At 35.8% G+C, this 14,473-nt stretch overlaps 2 protein-coding genes across 2 annotated transcripts; one reads left to right on the top strand and one right to left on the bottom strand.

Annotated features, from left to right (window-relative positions):
• The first annotated feature begins 92 nt into the window (after positions 1-92).
• LOC145642420 (UTP--glucose-1-phosphate uridylyltransferase 3, chloroplastic-like) lies at positions 93-10,081 on the top strand. The gene is made up of 17 exons (XM_081693599.1): positions 93-1,043; positions 2,737-2,914; positions 3,002-3,151; positions 3,296-3,457; positions 3,541-3,713; positions 3,822-3,888; positions 5,892-6,055; positions 6,212-6,370; positions 6,556-6,647; positions 6,742-6,836; positions 7,241-7,318; positions 7,894-7,989; positions 8,087-8,161; positions 8,237-8,328; positions 8,411-8,573; positions 9,043-9,103; positions 9,666-10,081. Exons 1-17 carry the CDS (start codon positions 319-321, stop codon positions 9,776-9,778), a joined length of 2,643 nt encoding a protein of 880 aa, XP_081549725.1. The 5' UTR covers positions 93-318; the 3' UTR covers positions 9,779-10,081.
• A 582-nt stretch (positions 10,082-10,663) lies between these two features.
• LOC145642421 (U-box domain-containing protein 1-like) lies at positions 10,664-12,796 on the bottom strand. Its single transcript, XM_081693600.1, has one exon. It carries the CDS (start codon positions 12,794-12,796, stop codon positions 10,796-10,798), a length of 2,001 nt encoding a protein of 666 aa, XP_081549726.1. The 3' UTR covers positions 10,664-10,795.
• Positions 12,797-14,473: the final 1,677 nt, after the last annotated feature.

Raw genomic sequence — 14,473 nt, 5'->3', positions numbered from 1 at the left:
TAAAAAAAACAAAAATGAAATTTTAAAAAAATAAAAATAAAAAAATTGAGAGAGAGATACAATGATACAACCGTACAGGTGTAGAATGCACACAACAAAATGACCCCCCAAAACGAAACCAAAATCACTCAACCAATCGGAAAGTAGAAAGCAAGATATGGTTTTGGCAACACCCATTTTCTCTCTCCTCCCCTCCAATTTTCTTCGGTATATGCTTTTCCTCTTCCAGCATCTCCTCCCAAAATCCAATTATCCCTCCCTCTTTAAATACCTTCCGCCATTGTTAAACCTTCCATTTTCTCTCTCCTCTCTTCAACAATGGCGTCTTCAATTTCACCGCACACTAGCCATGTCGCCACTACTTCTTCTCACAATCACAGGAGTAGAAATTCTCTCTCTTACTTTACTGATTATTATCATCACACTTCTTCTACTTTCCTCCATTTGAGGAAACTCAACCTCGTTTCTCTCTCCTCTTCTCATTCTCTCTCTTCTTCTTCTTCCTCGGCTTCTTCGCAGCTGGTAACTCGCGTTTCGACGGCGCCGGTGGGGTACGCGACGCCGGCGCCGGATTTTGATTTCGAGAAGGAGATTGCTCGGCTAAGAAGCTTGAAGTCGAAGCTATCAAAGGCTGAGAGTTTAGATAGGAAGCACCGAGTAATTGATAATGACTCGCGAGTTAGTCGATTCTTCAATTCGAGTCGGAATGATTTTTCTAGGGTTTTGGAATCGATTGAATTGGAGTCGTTTGAGATGTATTTGATCAAATGTGTTGTTGCGGCGGGGCAGGAGCATGTGATCAGCTATGGAATGGAGGAAGAAGACGAGGAGAGAGAATTTGAGAGTAGTCGAAGTTCGTTGAAGAGTGCGTTGTTTTCGTTGGCGGAGATGATTGAGAGCTGGGATATGGTGGGAGGTGGTGCAGGGAATGGTAAGATGGGGATGAGTAAGTTAATGGAGGAAGAAATTGCTGCTCTGAAGAAGCTGTTGAGGACTTTGGCTGAAATGGAAAGGTTTTATGATTGCATTGGTGGAATTATTGGGTAAGCTTTCCTAATTTGGAAAATTTTCGATTTCGCAACTTCGTTTTATTGTGTTTCTTTATGGCATTTATGCATCAGCAGTATGATTTTAGTTAGTTGGATGATGACAAATGAGTGATGAAGATAGCGGGAATGTGTCAATGTGTGTATGCAGAAAATTGAATTAAGGTAGAGGATTCTTTGATTTTTTAGCTATGATGATTATTTGCAGTTTTATAGTCTTATTGAAGATATGTATTTGTAGTGAAAATTGAATATAATTGGAAAACTTTGATTTAACACAAAAATGTTTCAAGACTTGAATTCCTGAATCTACTTGTGCGAACTACAATGTTATGGAGTGACCTTGATTTGTTTCAAAGTTGTATAATTAATGAGGAGGGATGCAAAATGGATAATTAATCAAGAAGCAAAGAGTGGTTTGCTTATGAATTTATGAACATCAAAGTTGAAGTTGACTGTGGAGATTAACACAAGAAATTTATGCTCAATTACTTTTTGGAGCAAATTTGGCTTGTAGGGTAGAATAGTATTGTTATTTAGGTAATTGGTAATAGCTTAATATGGGGATTCTATTGACTATGGTATAGAATTTCCTAAAAATAAGAATTGTCATGCTGTTGACCAATATAAGTGTTGGCATGACATATGCATAGCAAAGAAATAAAGGGTGGACAGGGAGTTCCGTTTGCCAACTAGCAACACCCAAGCTGTATGACAGGTTTGGAGTAGAGATAGATCTATGCATTGAAAATAACCATAGATTTTGAGATCTCTAATAAGCTCCTGTCGAGTTTATACTCAAACCATGGACAGGCAGGAGACAATTTTGCAAATGGAAACATCTTAGTAGTCCAAAAGGCAAAAGTGATTTTTGGTATTAGTGAGTGTAATCACTGTAATAGTGTCATGGGCTGCAAAGTCCCTCCCTCTAGGGGCAAGTTAGAAAAGTTTGGAGTCAAGGAATAAAATAAAATGTATGTGAAAGTTGGTTCTTACGTGTGCTTTTACCAGGGTAACTCACCGATCCTTCAAGAGTACCATAGATTATTGCCTCCGAAGGCCTTCATAACCACGCCAGCATGCTCAGTTCTACATCCACTTGTTACACCAAACTGTACCATGAGTCCACAATTGCATCTGTACTTAGCCCAGTTTTGATATTAGATGTTAGGCCTTGGGTCAAGGCTCATAACATGAGGAGAGGTGACCCTCAAGTGAGGTTCCATTCTAAAATAATATGGAAATAAGCGGATTTGTGTATTTAGTGGTTGGTTTTTGAAATGATAGCCTTCTAATTGTAGTTGATTGGGATTTTGGTGAAAGTTCCCAGCATATAATTTGAAAGCCAATTAGAATTTTGGGGAATAAAAGAAAGAGGGAAAGGGGGGGGGGGGGGGGGGTGATGGCTGTGGTTCGTGTTAGAGTTAAAAAGCTTTTATCAGAGTCCTGTTCTTTAGATGGATATTTGAGCATTTCACCTTCACGGGGTATTGTCTGGTGCAAGTTGTAGAGGTTGATCATATAACGTCTCATATTCAAAACAGTATAGTCACACTTAATGTTGGTGAATGTATGCTAATAGTTCTTAATATTTGCATAATTCAGTTTCATGCATTTTGTGGGTGATTAATTACATAACAGAGTCAACATGTCATTCTCTGAGTAATGTGGGGCACAATTTGGTCGGCAGATACCAGTTAACTGTTTTAGAGCTTCTTGCCGAGTCAGTTACTGGGCAAACCATGAATAGTTCCCAGCACATGAAAGAGTCGATGAAATGCCAATTTGTGGAAATTCATTCTCCCAAGGGGGTTGATCTTTCAAGAAATACAGAGTACGCATCACAAGCAGCTATATGGGGAATCGAGGTTGGGATTTTACTGATGATATCTACTTTATATGGAAAGATGAATTTGTAAATTGTTTCAGGGTGTTTATCACTTGATTTATTTCAGGGTTTGCCATATCTTGGTGAAATCTATCCTCTGGGTGGCGCTGCAGATAGGCTTGGTTTCGTTGACTCTGAAACGGGTGAATGTCTTCCTGCGGCTATGCTGCCGTATTGTGGACGGACTTTGCTGGAAGGACTAATTAGGGATCTACAGGTAAAATTGATTTCTTACATTAGTAATCAATCTCAAATTATTTGCATAAATTTCTTTTAATCCATCTTGATTGTAATTTCTTCTATGCTTCAGCTTAACTTAATACATTTTTTTTGATATGTGTCTTCTTTTATATGCTTCAAGGCAAGAGAATTTTTGTATTTTAAGCTATATGGACAACAGTGCATCACCCCTGTTGCTATCATGACAAGTGCTGCAAAGAATAACCATGAACGCATCTGTTCACTTTGTGAGAAACTTAAATGGTTTGGAAGAGGTCGATCGACATTTCAACTGTTTGAGCAGGTGTAATTTGCATTTTCCTTCTGAAAATTCTTTGGATGCTCAGCTTGTTTTGTTTTAAGCAATCTGATGATACGTATTGCCAGCCTCTTGTTCCAGCCATCAGTGCCGAAGATGGGGAATGGTTGGTTTCTGAACCATTCACTCCAGTTTGCAAGCCAGGAGGTCATGGGGTAATATGGAAGCTTGCTTATGATAAAGGTGTCTTCCAATGGTTTCGGAATCATGGACGTAGAGGTGCAACTGTTCGGCAAGTCAGGTTTGCTAAGAATCTTATCTTCATGATCTAAGTTCTGAAATTTTTTCTTTCGCTTGCTATCTTTGTTCCCTTCATCTCTGTACGTAACCAATTTAAATTATACTGCAGTAATGTTGTGGCTGCAACAGATTCTACCCTACTGGCTTTGGCTGGAGTTGGTTTGCACCACAAAAAGGTTTGTTTTGCCTTTTGCTGATTATGTTTATATGACATAAAGTTTGTGCCGTTTCTTTTGTGTATTACTTCCAACTAGGGTTAGCTATCTTCATCCCGTTTGACCTTAGGGCTGAACTGTAGACACCTGAATGACGCAACTTTGAGAGTGACATGCTGTGGTTAACTGATAACTTCTTTTTTTCTATAAAAATGTAATCCAAGTATCCAACTTCAATACCTCTTTTGACTGAACGAAATGAATTCCAAATTCTTTCACTAAATAGATGTTTATGCATTTCAAAGAACTATTCCATGGGTTTTGTGGTTGAGAATCATGGTAAGATTTTTCAAATAGGTCCATATGTTGTGAATCTTTGCATGATAGAAGTATTGTGTCTTGCCCTCCTTTAGTTGCTCTATGGGAATTATCCTAGGGTTATCTCTTGGTAATGTTATATTTCCTCCGTCCACTTTCATGCTTGCTAATGCATGAAAGTGCATTAGAAATATTTTATAAATATAAAATATTTATAAATATAAAATGAAAAAGAATGAAGTATAATAGAAAAAAGAAAAACAAAAATATACGAAAAAAAAGGGGAATAAAATAGAGATTTAAATTTTATTATTTATATATACATCCAAATAAAAATCTAATCTAATATATATATATAAATAAAGTAGGCATTTTTCGGGAGCATTTGACGCGCCAAATGAAAAATTAGATTAATAATTTATTTTAGAATTAAAAAATTTACTCGCCACCTAAGCAAAAGTGGCGAATAGGATTTACGAATTTTGACACATAGGTAGAGAATAATTATAATTAAAATTTAAATCACTTTTAAAAACCAATAATTATCTTTTCTAAAAAACAAAAAAAAAACTAAGTAATAATTATCTTTTTTACATATATGGATGCAAATTTTAATCGCAAATGTCTTTAATCTCTTCCTAAAAATTATTGTAAAAGTTTGATTTTACGAATAGAGAAAAATTAAAATTTAAATTAAAAAAAAACTAAGTAATATCTTTTTTATTTTTTTTGTAAAGTAATATCTTTTTTACATATATGGATGCAAATTTTTGATGGCAAATGCTACGTATCTTTAATCTCTCCCTAACAAATATTATAAAAGTTCAATTTTAATAATGTACTCATCAAGACGAATAAAACTAAATCTCATATGATTGATTTCCCATAATTTTTAATAGTTAAACGATTATAAATGAGACTAACATTTTAAACAGAACGAGTATATTAAATAAACTCATAGGCAAAAGACTCATTTTGATCAATAAAAAAACGAGATTTGTCATTTCATTTTGAATTAAAAATTTAAATTGTCACATAAGCAAAATTAGTGAATAAGGTTTTGAATTTTAAATTCAAGTGCCACGTAAAATAAATAAAACAACAAAACATAACTTCAGTGTTAAATTAAAAAAATTATCTTATGATATTAAAAAAAATTATCCATATATCTAATGAATGATCTTCATAAATATACAAAATTTTAAATTAAATAGAATGATTTACTAGAACCGTGTTACATCTAGTATCTAGTAAAGTAGGTGAATCCAAAAGAATTTATTCAGTTTTAACCCTCCGTATCTCTAATAATATACAAGTAAAAATTATAAAAATCAGATATTGTGAAAGTATAAATTAAGACAAATCTAACAAGATCCCTCCACATGACTATATTTTGCTCAACATATCAAACTATAATTAAGGGTCACTTATAAGAATGTGAAAAGTGTAAATTTTCAAGTGTTGCGCTAAAGGGAGCGGAGGAAGTACACTATTGGGAGACTATTTATCTGTTGCTTTGGTTTATTGCTGTGATGGCAGCTGTTGAACAAACTACCAAAAAAAAAGTTGTAAAAGGTTAGGATTTGGACATACTCTATGTTTCTGTAGAATTGGTGGCATCTATCTTATCTTTTTTTTTTTCCTCCCTCTTTTCCTAAGCCTTTTGTGTTTATACCATTATTTTCTTATACGTGCTATTTGTGCAGAAATTAGGCTTTGCATCTTGTCAGAGGACTGCTGGGGCTACTGAAGGAATTAATGTTCTCGTTGAGAAGAAGGAGATTAGCGGCAAGTGGGCTTATGGATTTTCATGCATTGAATACACTGAGTTCGATAAATTTGGGATCCCAGCAGCTTCTTCATCAAAGAGGTTAAAATGCTGTGTATAAGCATTAAATCTTCGTTCTGATTAGTTAATTTATTAATACAGTTATCCCTCTGTATATATATCCGTGATTCCTTGTTAGTTGTTACTCTTATCTCTAACCTTTAAAAAGTGTTTTATCCTGATTTCTACCTTCCCCAGCATGCTAGCGGAGTTCCCAGCCAATACAAACATTTTGTATGTTGATTTGCATTCTGCGGAGCAAGTTGGATCACGCAATGATGAGAGCAGTTTACCAGGATTGGTTCTAAATATTAAAAAACAAATTGAATTTGTGGACCATTATGGCATCAAGCACAGGTATGATGACCAATAATTCTTGCTACAAAAACACAATTATGTCATTTACAAACAGATTAGAAAAGAAATGCGAAGTGGTGCCTCTATGCACACACTTACCCCTTTTAGTTTAAGTCAATTCAAGTTAGGGCAGGGAGGGTTAACTTTAGTTATGGCTCTCCTTACCTCTTGTGTGCATGCTGCAGTGTTTCTGGTGGCAGGCTTGAATGCACAATGCAAAATATTGCTGACAACTTCTGCAATACGTATCCATCTCGTTGTTATGGAGTAAAAGAAGGTCCGCTATTTCCTTCGTAGTTTTGAGTTTAGTCTTACCTTCATTAATTTCTGTTTTCCATATATATGTTTCTAATATCAATCGACGATAGCAGATGTCCTAGATACATTTATGGTTTATAATGAACGAAGAAGGGTCACCTCATCTGCCAAGAAAAAACGAAGGCAGGGTGGTAAGTCGCTAAACCAGGTAAACTATCCTCTCTCCCAAACTAAAGGCTTGTTTTAATTTAAATGCTGAAGTCCATTATTTGTTACCATTGATCTGTTAAAAGATTTATAGATTTGTATGTGCAAGTGATTATGTGATATTATTAATGGTATAAAATTACAATTTTCTGTCTCAGTAGGACTTTTTTTTTATAAAAAAAAAAAAAATAATAATAATAATTTTGTGTGCTAACATAATAATAAAAATAAGCAATGGAAAATTTGACCTTGAAGAACACCAAAAAATTCAATGAGCCTACTTTTGTATTGGGGTATAACCTCTGCAGTGATGCAACCATTTATTGTTTGGCTTAGATATGGAGCGTTAAGTGCTTAAGCATGGATTAATAATGAAGGAGCTAATATCTTTTCTGCTTCTTGCAGACTCCAGATGGAGCATTGTTGGATATTACGAGGAATGCCTACGATCTCCTTTCCTACTGTAATATAAAAATTCCTGAAGTATGTCAGTTTTGGTGACTTTGGCTTATAATTTCTCGTGATAAACAATATAATTATGGTGCTTTTGTTAGACTTGACTTTTTCAAGGAAATTTAATTCCTAGAAAATAAGGAAAGTTGCTAGTTGTGAGCCCATTAGCCACTTCTCATTTTAATGATGCTTACCACATGCCACAATGCTTTGTGCCTCCTCTTGTTAAACCTGATATTTCTCTTGGTCATGTAGAACTACATTAACTAATTAGGGTAAGTAAATTTTTGTGTGTGAAGATCAGTAGGATTTTTCTTTTCTTCTGGAAATTTGCTCAAACTTGTGTCCTTTGTTGCTAGTCTCAAATGGATTTATTGCTAACCAAGTAACAAATTCTCTATTTCCTTGAAATCCGTTTCACTTTTAAGGCCCCTACTAGTTTCTCTTTGCCATGGGATAATACTTTAATCAGAAAGGAATGGTGAAAACTTCCCTTGAATTAAAAATCAGAAGAAACTACCAAAGGCATCATAATTGTAATATATTATGCATCTTGACCAATGTTAGTGATTGGAACTCATTCTATATTTCTATGTATCTTGCAGGTGGGAGGAAATGAGAATTACATTAATGCTGGTCCACCATATCTCATCTTTTTGCATCCTGCTTTGGGCCCTCTTTGGGAGGTTTCTAGGCAAAAGGTTAGCTATATTCTCCTTGAAGCTTAATAGCTCTTTGTCAAATAATCCATCTTTGTCATATGCAATATCTGATTATGCCTTCTGTCTTCATTCCCAGTTTCAAGGAGGTTCCATCTCCAAGGGCTCAGAGTTGCAAATTGAGCTCGCTGAATTCTTCTGGAGAGATGTTCAGGTGTTACTTGACAGAAGCTAGTATAATGAGTCTTAAGAATCTTTGTTGTTGAAGCTGACTTTGCTACGTTTTCAGCTTGATGGAAGCATGATTGTTGTTGCTGAAAATGTGATGGGCACTATGAAGACTGATGAGAGTGGGGAACCTCTGTTAGAGTATGGTCACAGGTGATTTTTGCAACCATTTCTATTGCCTTACAAAGAGATAAAGTATGCAAACTCAGCTAACCTATGTTATGGATTTCTTTAGATGTGCAAAGTGCAAGTTGCAGAATGTCAAGGTACTGAACAAAGGAATTGACTGGGAATCTGGAGAAAATATTTACTGGAGGCACAAAGTGCATCGGAATGAGTGTTTGAAAGTTATGCTGCATGGAAATGCTGAATTTGAGGCTACTGATGTTACTCTAGAGGTAAATAACTTAATCAGAAATTTTCATGTGACTTCATGATATCACTGTCATAACTGATGACACTTTGTTTGAGAAAGACTGAAAGAGTGACATATAGCTGTCATTAGTGTATCTATCATGACTGCCTGATGTAGAAATGGGAGAGGAAACTCTGTCTGGACTGTTGCATGTGTAAAGACCTTGCTTTTAATGCAAAAGTGCAATTTTTTTTTTTTTTTTTTTTTTTTTTGATGCGGAGTACATATTTTGGCATGGAGAATGTTTTAAAACAGGTTTGACGTATGTTCAATGTTTTGCTGACTGAATTAGTATAGAATCAGATTATATAAATGTCATTGGTTGATTTAGATCTCGACACTTCCTTTTGTTACTCATTGTAAAGCTTTTATTTAAAGCAGATTATGCAGTTCCACTTGTTCACATATAATTTATCATGTAATGCTTTTTGTTCATGTGGTTCATGATGCAGGGAAATCATTTATTTGAGGTTCCTGATGGTTATAGGTTAAAGATTATATCTGCAGATCCAGGTTAGTAGCAACAATTTTTCTGATGGCTACTTATTTATGCCCCCTGTTCTAAAATAAAGCTTGAGTTTTCCAAAAGTTTTATCTGTTATAAAAATTTGAAAGTGGATGGATTTGTATAAGTAAGACATTTAGTGCTAAGGTATAGAGAGAAGAGCGGATGAGAATGAAAAAGATAAAAAGAAATATTGGGATGCTGGGAGTTATTTTTTTGTATTACTTGTGAATGTGCCTGCCTGTCTAGTATTTTCTTTCATACTGGAGACAAGATTTAAATGAATTGTCAAAGACAGAAAGATGGGCTCACTTGAGAAGCTATTGACATTTTAAATATAGGATTTATGATTTTCTTGTCATTGTAATTCTTGGCTGTGGGGTAAAAAAATATTTTATGGAAAGTCAAAGATATTCTTTCATTTCCTTGACCCAACACCCAAGTTTGATAAAGATAGCTGTCCAAGTCAAAGTTTAAGATTAGACATTGGAGAAAACCATAAATTTTGCCGATTTTGCTCACTAATCGGTTTCCTGGAGACTTATATAATGGGGTTATTGCTAATTGCAGGTATATCATTGCAATTAGACCCTATTGAAGACTCTAAGAAAGATACTGGAAGCTGGTTTTGGAATTACAAGATGGATGGAGCACATGTAAAGTTGGAAATGGTAGAATTGTGATGCACTAACTGCATTCTTCACTTCCACCGATGTGAATTATTGTTCACAGAAGAACTTGGGAGATGAATGTTCTGCTGTATCCTCTGATTGGTTGAACAGAAGTTGAACCTTCACACGGCATTCTTTGCGAATGTGCTATAAAAGAGATTAGGATTGGCTTGTATCTCCTTTAAAATTGGCCTCTCGCTATCTCTCAACGCACATATTCTATGATTTAACCTCTGCTTGTACATGATATGTAAAATATCATAATTGTTTGTAAATTTTATTTATTAATGAAGTAATGTTATATAGTTCTCGTGATTTAAAATTCCATCCTACCTATATCAATGCATAATTTATATGTTTTTTGATGATATGTTGCTTAGTAGTGTGTAACTTTTCCTTTTATGACGACATGACATCATATGACAGACGTATGTTATTCCTGTTGAACTCATTGAACTCATCAGTCTCCAAGAGTTTGAAGGCCTCATTGTTTCTGAAGCTGTGGCATACCTCTACATTCTATCATATATAGGGACCAACTCTTGCTGTACATGAAGGAGATGGAGCCTTCAAAATAAGCATATCTCTATCATTGCTCTGTAAGGTGACATGATTTCTTTAAATGTTATTATCCAATCTTCCCATTATTCTTTCTGCAGTTTCTTTTCTTACTGTTATCTTTTTGAAAAGCTCATGACATTAATCATCATAGAGGAGCTACCAATTGCATACAATGATTATCTTATATAATTTTTCTTTGTTTTTTTCTTTCTAGTATTTGTTTGTTCTGAAAGCAAATTGGCAATCATACCCATATCACTCATTTTCCTGCTTTCCTGAAAGCGAATTAAAGAAAAGAATTTGTATTTATATAAGAATCCACACCACCTGAATTGCTACAGCTGAGCAGTTTAGATCTTTTTATTATTCTATTTTAATCGATGCAGAAAATAGGTTTTTAACCCTAACAAGAAGTGAAGTATGAAAATTTTATTGTTGCTCTTGATTTTCCTTCATCTACTTTCTATGCTAAAGATTCGCAGGATTGGAGCAGCATTTGATGAGTAATCTGAGCAACAGACTAGCCCTTTCTCGAGCTTCAGATGACCCTTTAGCTACCAATCTCCGGATTAATGAAAAGCTTTGGGAATCCAAATGTCTCACAACTTCAGCTCCATCTTTGGTTAAAGCCAAAAGAAGAATGACTGAATTCTCTTTACCTTTTGGAGATCCAAGTTTCAGGACATCAATAAGAAAGGCTATGAGATCTTTGCTTCTGGTGATCTCCTCCATTCCTTCAGAAGATCCTGAGAGCAATGCAAGCAGTGTCAAGGCATCATCAGTGATTCCTGCCTTTTCATCCGTCAATATATTAATAAGCAAAGGTACTGCCCCTTCATGTACTACTGTCCTCTGATTTGGATTGTAAAGTGAAAGGTTAATTAGCGCCGTTGCAGCATCTCTTTTCCCTCTCGTGGTGCCTTCTCGCAAGAGACGTATCAGGGCTGTTACCACTCTGGGTTGTACTCCAATACTTGCCTTGTAATCATCAATGATTGACAAACTTGAAATTGTTGCAGCTGCATTTTCCTTTGCCTCCACGGTTTTTCCATATTCTAGAATAAGTATTAACTTTTGAAGTGCTGCAGCTTCCATGATCAAAATTTTGTTGTCATTGTGGATGGACAGGTTCAACAATGCAGTCACAGCATTTTCCTGCATTGCTGGCTCATGGGAACTTAGTAAGTTCACCAGAAATGGAATTGCTCCGGCCTCAGCTATTATTTTTCTGTTTTCCATGCTGCTTTTTGCTAGCAATCGGATCTCATAGGCCGCTCTACATTGCATTTCTGGAGATGCAGTTGCAAGTTTCCCTAGTAAAAATTCTGATGTCAATCTGATAGCATTGAGACCCAAATCTTCCCTTTTGTTATGCTCTGAGGAAGAGGTTGTAAGTTCATTTAGAGGGATATTGTTGTCCTGGTGCCATTGATGGATCAGACTCTTCAGGTTGTAGTTGGGTATTAGAGCCATGTGTGTTAGCTTCCACCCACACTTCGGGCATGTTCTACGCCCTGAATTGATCCACTTAGAAATTGTGTATCGGTCATAAGTGTATCCAGTTGCTACTGTGACTGGCTCTCTCATTATCTTTAGTGAAATTGGGCAACGGAATTCATTGGGAACATCTGTCAGTATTGCTCGTGAAGATGAAGATGTTGATGCAGCAAGATTTTCTGCAGCAGTTTTCTGCTTCAAGAGTAGAGTGGTTTCATTATCTTCAAAACTAAAAATCATAGACCTGAGATATGAAAGTAATGAGATGAGACTATTTATTCTTGAAACAACTATAGGTCCACCTGTACCTCCCTGACTTGCTGCTTCTGCCTTTAATTTGGAGATTTCTTCAGCAAAGTCAACTGAACTTCTCAAGCCAATGCTGCTCAAAAGCTCTCTTGCTCTTTTTATGTCTAGGAAACCATAGCTCTTATCGTTCTTTTCCTTCGAAGTAGCTATTATCTGAAGCACTTCTTTCCTTCTTTCCAACTCTTTGGGATCAACTACCAAATCTACCCTTTTTGCCAGATTGCACACAAGCTCCACTTGTTCTTTAATATCTATGCTTATATTCATCAATTGTAGAGGTAATAATATATCAAGAGCTTTGCTGATATCTTTCACTATTGCATCGAATTCCTTTGACAAGATTTCTGTTTGAATGAGGCTCCACAGGTAGCTACTTTCAGTGCATCCTTGGATCAGAAGCTTTGCTCTTGTCATCAGAGACAAGAGCTCAGTAAAGCACAGGATTGCAGATGGAAGAAGCGGGATGTCTAACTCTTGCATCTCTGTAAACAAAGGAGAAAGCAGTCTGATTCTCCGAGTAATGGCTAAGATGTTTTTTACTTGTATCGGAGGGAGATTACTTATTGAGGAGATCTCCTCAGATATCATGATCAACGATGCTATCAAGGACGCTGTTTGAGGAAAGCCTGCAAACATTGGAAGAGGTTGAAAAGATCTATCCATGGTGTTTTTCAGTTCTTATGCTGCAGATTATCAACTTCTTTGGCTGCTTGCTTGTTGACCTTATCAAATTGCTAAGATCAATTATAATATAGATCTCGGTTTTGACTAGCTATTATAAATATTTATAAGAGACTAGAGTTTTGTTTGGTTGGTTCAATAAGCAAGAGATGCTGTCAAAAAGACAACCTACAATTTGTCAGCCTGTGGTCAAAAGGTTTGATTCAGGTGACTGCGATAAGTTTTCAAGGCATTATTCGTGGTGGTTGGAAAGTTGCTTAATGAAAACGTTAAACAATGTTGGTCGTCTTTGGAACAGGCTTATAATTGGCATTATGAAGGCCTTTAAAAAACAGGACTTGTAATATTTCTGTATAGAAAATGAAGAACCTCATGTGTAGGTGTTTTTTTTTTTTTTTTTTTTTAATGGTGGTGGAATTGCTCTAAAACTATTCGTACAATTCACAAATCTACAATTACATCTAGACAAAAGACAATACCTACTGAAATTTTAAAATCAGTGGAATCATGCCGATCAGATCATATTGTGAGCTTGTTAGAAACTCTCACAACTAAATGTCTAAATGAAAACGACTTATGTTGATGACCACGTATGAGGCGAACCAAAGATTAATGCTTTAACCTCAGGCAATATGTCATATTTGAAACTTCAACTTGAGAAGTTTCCTGTTATGTGAGATGAATGTTAGCCAAATTTGCAATAGTCAGACCTTGGAATAAGACCAACAGCAATAAAGAAGTTTGGGGAGTTTGGGGGTATGAACAAGGTGAAGAAAATGATTAAAATGACATTACATTACAAACAGCAATAAAAGAATCAAGCTTGTTCATTCCCTTTTCTAATTACCTACATAGCAAACGCCAGTATTAGCACTACCTACCCATATCAAACCCCAGTTTAGCACTACCTACCCGGAATTCACATAGTTAACGCATCAGACAACAGCAACACCCCTAATAATTTGCCGGTTCTCCAAATCCTTGTCACCAAGAGTAGAAATATTATTCATTTTGGCTAGATTGACAGTCAAGATTCAATCCACCATACATTCTTTGCCGCTAACTACCAGCACAACAGCATGCGACATTGGCTGAAACCTCCAAAATTTCTCAAAAAGCGTGGATATTAGCCTTTAAATTTGGAATTTTTAGACTTTTTTTACCCGGAAATAAAAATTGCCGAAATATTTACCATGGTCCCTAATACCCTCCGGAAGTCCAATTGGCTGGGTGGAACCATCCAATTTGCCTTTAAACGACCAATTTACCGGTTTATAACTTGCACCGATTTCATTAACTCGAGCTTACCACGAACATTTAGGACAACATGTAATGATCATATATGGATCCAAACGGCATTATATAACCTCGATATGTATCCCCTAAAATCGCAATGCTTTTCGACACCGGGCCCGAAACATTCGAAATTTCTCGAAAAGCGTGGATATTAGCCTTCAATTTTGGAATTTTTTGACATTTTTTCGCCCGAATATAAAATTGCTGAAATGTTTACCATGGTCCCAAATACCCTCCGGGAGTCCAATTGGGTGGGTGGAACCATCCAATTTGCCTTTAAACGACCAATTTACCGATTTACAACTTACACCAATATCATTAATTCAAGCCTACCAGGAACATTTATGACGACTAATATTGATC

This window comes from Chenopodium album, chromosome 8 (assembly GCF_948465745.1).
Source record: "Chenopodium album chromosome 8, dcCheAlbu1.1, whole genome shotgun sequence".
Classification (NCBI taxonomy): Eukaryota; Viridiplantae; Streptophyta; class Magnoliopsida; order Caryophyllales; family Amaranthaceae; genus Chenopodium; species Chenopodium album.
This window is presented reverse-complemented; position numbering and strand designations above follow the sequence as displayed.

Coding starts and splice junctions, on each gene's coding strand:
- LOC145642420 (XM_081693599.1), top strand. CDS start 319: ATGGCGTCTTCAATTTCACCGCACACTAGCCATGTCGCCACTACTTCT. Junction 6,648..6,741: donor TTGTTATGGAGTAAAAGAAG/GTCCGCTATTTC, acceptor CGACGATAGCAG/ATGTCCTAGATACATTTATG. Junction 8,574..9,042: donor CTACTGATGTTACTCTAGAG/GTAAATAACTTA, acceptor TTCATGATGCAG/GGAAATCATTTATTTGAGGT.
- LOC145642421 (XM_081693600.1), bottom strand. CDS start 12,796: ATGGATAGATCTTTTCAACCTCTTCCAATGTTTGCAGGCTTTCCTCAA.